Source organism: Rhincodon typus, unplaced genomic scaffold (assembly GCF_021869965.1).
Source record: "Rhincodon typus isolate 14 unplaced genomic scaffold, sRhiTyp1.1 hic_rhity00012729, whole genome shotgun sequence".
In the NCBI taxonomy this organism is placed as follows: Eukaryota; Metazoa; Chordata; class Chondrichthyes; order Orectolobiformes; family Rhincodontidae; genus Rhincodon; species Rhincodon typus.
The window spans coordinates 1-6,549 of record NW_025978367.1 but is presented as its reverse complement, the minus strand read 5'-3'; the positions used below and the strand labels follow the sequence as shown (position 1 = coordinate 6,549).

Sequence of the window (6,549 nt, the reverse complement as noted above, 5' to 3'; positions counted from 1 at the left end):
TCATCAGAGGCTGCACTGAGGATGTTACCAAGCACAGTAACGAAACGCCTGCGGAACAACAAACCAGCTCGGCGAGCCAACCAACCTCAACACCCACAGCCCAAGCTACAAATCTACTCCAAAACCTTAAAAAAAACTGTATCAAACTCACAGGATCCGAGAACCATCTGTTCGGAATATTTGGTCTTTGCTGTTCCACACATACAATTTTTCGCATATCTTCAAAACTAGGGTCATTCGGTACCAGATCATAGAATGGAGGTTTATACTCTTCAGCGATACCTACAAAAGCAGGAAGAATTAAACTTCTGAGCACTCCTAGTTTCAACGGCATAGGGCAAACCCAAAAAGTCCAATGGTGTGTGACATCACAAGCTTCTCCAAGTGGTTGAAGCCCCGGTTTCCAATGTTCTCAAGTTGGGAAAAGCCTGGCAGATTCTCTGCATGAGCAGTGCCCTAACCACAGGGGTTCTTAAAGCAGGTGATGCACCAGGTACCTGGGATTCACATGGGGGTATAGCAAGAATTGCACATGTTGGAGTCAACACAGCATGGAGGTGGAGGAACACAGCAGATCAGGTAGTATCAGAGGAACGGAAACCAGGAACAGGAACAGGAACTAGGAGTGTTTCATCAGGGTCCTGACCCGAAATGTCAACTTTCCCGTTTGTCTGATGCTGCCTGACCTGCTGTGTTCCTCCTGCTCCACAGTGTTCACACAGGGGTGACAAGTCTGGCCTCAGGGTTCTCACAGCAGTTAATCCCCAAGGTTCTTAAAGTGGGCAATGCCTCAGAATTTGGGTGAGACAATTCATCCAGTTTAACCTGCTGTTTGATGATGTAAAACAATTGTGAAAAAGTCCACAGTCTAGTTGAATATTATTTCCTAGTGTTTGTGAAAGGTCAAGTTGGAAAGCAACATCATGTGCTTTCTAGACCATTCTAAAGAACTGCTGAAAGATATTTTTTTATTTGACAAAAATACCATATTCATAAAATCATCTGTAAGTATATGCAAGGTTCCAAGTCATTTTAATACAATCTTTGCAGAGAGGAAAATGCATTGGAATTGCCTGTGTGTCCTTTATGCAGCTCCCTCTGCTGCTGGCCTGTGGTGGCCTTTGTGACTGAAGGGTTTTCCTTTTGGGGTTTCTCCTCACCACCTGCCACACACCCTGTTTGTTCACTGTTTCCTCCTCCATTGACTCTCTATTCTTAGGTGGAGGTTCAGTCAGTTTATCACTCTCTGGAGCATCTTCCTTTCTTTTCTTGCGAGTCTTGCCTTCCTTCTGACTGTCCTTTTTCTCAACTGTCTTACTGGAGGGCGGTATCTTACAGCCTTTTATGGTCCACTGCTTGTTTTGCCACTACAGGCCATTTGTGCCTATGTGACGCTACCCCCAACACACACACACACACACACACACACACACACACACACACACATATATATCTTGAGCAGGCTTTGTACATATGGCGTCCATCCCAACATAGGTTAAAGCACTTGGTCTCTTTGCAGTCCATGGTCAGGTGCCTCTCCCATTTACAGTTCCTGTAGAGGTCACTTTGCTGTTCAGCTCCCATGGGCCCGCCCTACCGCAGGTTTGCCACACTCCAGGCTGTCCCACGTATGTATTAAGTGGCCTTGGCTCCATCCAATAGTAAAGCTAGAGGGCAGATGGAGGATGTTCCCACTGGCATCCACCTTCAGGGTCATCTTGACCTACGGCGTGCTGGTCCAGATTCCAAAAAGGTTGACTATGTCCGTGCTGCCTCCTTCAAGTTATATGCACTTTCCTAGGAAGGTCAGGACATCTGCTGCTGGGACATAGGATTGTACATATGGATTGTAACAATCTAGCTCCTCTGGGCGGGAAGAAGAACAATGGTGCCTCAGACAAGACAGAAACAGGGGTCTCACCTCCTTTCTCCTCAAATACCTTCAGATGTTCTGCACATTACTTCATGCTCCAGAAGGCATTGAAATATACCCGGCTGGGAAATCCTGCAGACCGAAGATATCCACTACTTGGAACCCACAGCAATCCAGGAGGGTCCTCTTCACAAAGAAGATCCGATCGACTTGTCTTCCTTCCTCCACCTTCTACAGTCATTCTGAACACCCTGGCCTGGGTATTTGCAGTGATCACAGATCTGGATGGCTGGACACTGAATTGGCATTAGGCCGAAGCCAGCATAAAGATCTACCAATAGCAGCTCAGCTTAAGTGGTAGTCCTCCAACATCCAATCACAATACAGCGATGATCTTGGTGTTCTCTAATGATTCACAACTTGGAGCTAACATTTGGTCTGAACCAAAAGGCTGAAAGATATTGCATTACAAAGTGCCACTGATATGCCCCTTCTCTAAAATATGGACAGCTGCCAAGGACGGAACAGATACTTCCACAGTTTTCAATGACAGAGTGGGTTTAATCATTGAGTGGCTGATCTACTCAGGATAATTACACAAACACAAATCTGATTTCAATTTTGTGCTGCCTTTGGTGATTGCACCAAGACTACACTAGAGACACCAAAACTGAACTTTAATCTGAAGAAAATTAGGCCAGATTTTCAATTGCTAACACCAGCCAGAACTGCACAAGTATGGATGCATAAAGATTGGGTTCCAGGATTGTCAATATCGATCACTATGCATCATTTTTGGCTCCCTCTCACTCTGACCAATATTTAACTCTCAAACATTATCGCTAATAGTTTATCTAATCATAAAATTACTCTTTATGGGACCTTGATATGTGCAAGGCTGGGTGATTTTTTTCAATGAAACAACTCTCCCTTCTAAATAGCACTGCAGGTACACCTACTCCCTTAGAAGGCAGAGGTTCAAGGCAGCAGCCCACCACTACCTTCTGTGCGGTATTTAGTGTTGGGCAATAAATGTTAACCTTGGCAGCAATGCCCGTATCCTACATAAGAATAAAAAAAATTACTGAAGTGTAATTCAGCAAGCTACAAAGCACTTTGGGATATCCTGGAGACACGAAAAATGCTGTACAAATGAGATTCTCTTTTTTTTCTGCATCCATTCTTCAATTAAATACTTAAACATGCTGACTGCAGAAACACCCACTGTGTAAGCCCTTGCTTTACATTTGTAATATTCCAGAACCCAGAAAAGCAAGATCTTTTGAGACTATATCTGCTCTTTTGCAAGTCACCCTGGTCCATACTCAACATTATGAGCCAAAGCCAAGGAGCAACTAGTGAATTTTCAGTGGTAGTGGTGGAAGAAGAGCTGGAACCCTTAAGGGCAGTGGCTGTTAACAGCCAGAAGTTCCTTCAAGATGATGATCTTTTAGAATTCATCCCAGTTATAGACACTAGGTAGAAACTACTTGTCTGAAATTTTAAATTATTGAGAAGGCTACTATTTATACTGCAACTCTGGGAACTAAGTAAAAGTTAAACATGAAATATTTTTAAACACTGGACTATTTGGTGTAGTTAAAGCAAAAGAGTTAGCATTTAAACTGGTTCATTTTACTTGAACTCGATGTGAATTAGAAGTTTAGCCTTGTTATTGAACAGGTACTTGCAAAATAATAGCTTAATAACACTCACCATTACTGAATGTCCTCCTAGTCACTTCCCACAATACAAGTCCAAATGCCCAGATGTCCACACGTTTGTATGCATCGAAACAGTCAACTTGAATAGATTCTTCAAGTACTTCTGGAGCCATATACCGTTTGGTACCCACTTTAGGATTATTCCCAACATCTAATTGATTGTTGGTTTGAGAGTGCATCACTGCTAACCCTACAAAAAGACATGTCAATTAATACAGCACGTATGCCAAATCAATCTTTCTTTGAAAATGAAGAGGTTGAAGGGCTAGTACTCACCGAGATCAGCGATGCAACAGTGCAGGTTCTTTTTTACTAAGATATTTTTGCTTTTCAGGTCTCTGTGAGCAATTGCAGGCTTTCCTTCAGTTCCAAAAATTTCATTGTGGATGTGCACCAGACCATTGGCTATAGATAAAGCAAAATTCAAGCAAACTACAGTGTCCACTGCATTTCGCTGTAAATAGTCATAGAGTGAACCGTTCTCATGATAATGTGTGATGAGCCAAAGCTGGGTGCTAGAATTCCTTGATGTCATGTCAGAAGCAATGAAACCTAAAAAAAAGTCAAAATGGAGGATTATGGTTGCTTTTAATTCTTGGAAAAACGTGTAAGAAATAGAAAACAATATGAATGCAATTAAGGTGCAAGTTATTTAAAAATAAACATACCACTGCAGAATACCTCATTACATCCTTATACTAACAACACTGTTTTGCTGTCAAATAGATGAAAACATTTGCAAACTATGGTGTATTTTCTTACTTTCTTCATTCATTTAGTTGAACCTTTCTGACACCAGAGGAAGATGTTAAATTTATTTTCTTTGTATCTTTTCTTATTGTATCTCTACTTCATTTTTGATCTTCCGACAGTTTTTAAAATTCCCAACTAGCTTGTTTCCAATCATGGACCTTGACACTGAAAACAGCAGTACTACAATAATGAACCAACTTGCATGAGTTCAATTACTGTACAAAGATTCTATCTTGATATGGAGTATAAAGATCACAATGTTAACTGAAGACTCTGTTCTCTTCATTATTTCTCTCTTTATCCATGCCACTTTCACCGAAATTGCACTCAAATCTTTCTTGATCATTTAACCTTCCAACAATAAAACTAAATCTTTTTCTAAAAGTTGTAAGATGCCATATCATCGATGTTGAGATCCTTGATACTTATTTACATTTCAGCTCAAGACCAGAGCATTCGAGTATAATTAATATTTATATTATAAGCCACATATCTGGTCAGAGAATGAAACTTTGGTGACTCTTTGGCTGAAAAACAACATGTAGTTCTGAAAACTTTCTGACATCAAAGGAAAAGCCAAAAACATGATTTGGAGAACGTTCTGGGATCATTTAGGAGCCATGAGAACCCTGCTCTAGAAGCAGATTTTCAGTATATTGATTCATATTTTAACAAACGTCCACTATATGTTATGTGTTGTACATATGTTTCCCCACTTTCAACTGTTACCAGGCAGAGGAACATGGAACGTCCGCACCTGCACTGTCTATCCCTGAAGATTATGCAGGTTCGAGGAAGGTTCTAAACAGTGCCATCTGAAGGCAGCCTGTCTCAATCCTCTTCACTGCTCACATGCTGATGGGTACGTCCTTTGCTCACATCATTCATACTTACTGTAAATGTGGAGGAACACAAATAAGGGGACCTGGTATTCAAAATATTACTTTGAAATGCACAGGATGATGATATAGATCTAGCCAAGAACTATTTTTTAGATATGAATTATAATAGCATTGCAAAGATATAATGCAGTACCTTTTACGGAGGTATTTGCAGATAATGCGTGCTGTTAAATGAATTATTATTAGGAGGTAATCACAAGTTTACAAATCCAAAGGAGTCAGCTAACAAAGACCCTTACAACAGACACCATCAAGGTTCAAAAGTATCATTAAAGATTTTATAATGTACTTATAGGAGGATTATTGAATGCAGGAAGTCCTTGTTTAACATTGTCCATTTAGCATTGCTTCTCCTTACACTGCTAAATTATTGGGACCTGAAATATCATTGTACTTCATAAGATTTATTGCACCTGGCCTTATTGGTGCCATTTTGTCTGGGCACTGCACACTGACTCGAGGCTGCTCTCCATACCCAGCTCTCCAAATTGTGCTCTCTCCACATAATGCACTGTTGCTAGACACCTGTATCAGGAAACCCACACTTACTAGGTGCCAGTCTGCCTGCCGGAGCTGTGGTTTGGCTGGCACTTTGTAGAAGTTGCCCGACAATGACCGTTGGGATGCCACTATGTCTCCTCTCAATTCTGAGTACCACTGTCCCCAGGAGCAATCCAGACAGCTGCAGGGCCCTAACTATGTCTCCCTTCCCCTCACCATCTGGATGACAGGCACAAGTGATTCAGCCTGGCTAAGGACAATACTATGCAACCTAGCTTCAGTATTAGCGTTGATATCAATGGTTCACTTTAATTCATTTCAGTTAAAACTATAACTTTCAGAACCACAACTTTTGGACAAGAGAGGACCGTACAATTAAGCCACAAGACATGAAGGAAAATGTGGTAGTTAGACAAGAAATTAGTTAAACAATTTTTTTTTTGGATTGGAAGGATGCAAACAGTGGAGTTCAGTGTTGGGTTCATTATTGCTCTCTCCTGTCCAACACATAACTCTCTATTTTGCTCAAGTAATCCACTCTGACTCAAGGCTAGTCCTCATACCTAGCCTTCCAACTTACTTCTATGTAATGTACTGCTGCCAGAGACCTGCACCACATTAGATTTTAAGATATGGTTTGCTGGGTTAGGCTTTGAATTTCCATAGGTACACAAGTGCTGTTGCCTTGTTTATTCAAGATACCTGCGCTTTTATTTTGTGCTTATTCTTGTATCTACCTGCTTACTGAGATAAGAAGGTATAGAGCTGGATGAACACAGCAGGCCAAGCAGCATCA

The 6,549-nt window shown here is 41.2% G+C and overlaps 1 protein-coding gene across 1 annotated transcript; it reads right to left on the bottom strand.

Annotated features, from left to right (window-relative positions):
- Nucleotides 1-137: 137 nt before the first annotated feature.
- Nucleotides 138-4,207, bottom strand: LOC125482576 (activin receptor type-1-like; the record flags this gene model as incomplete). Its single annotated transcript, XM_048594673.1, has 3 exons — nt 138-282; nt 3,590-3,787; nt 3,874-4,207. Coding segments are annotated over 3 exons (677 nt in total), but the record flags the coding sequence as incomplete, so codon positions are not given.
- Between the last annotated feature and the right edge of the window lie 2,342 nt (nt 4,208-6,549).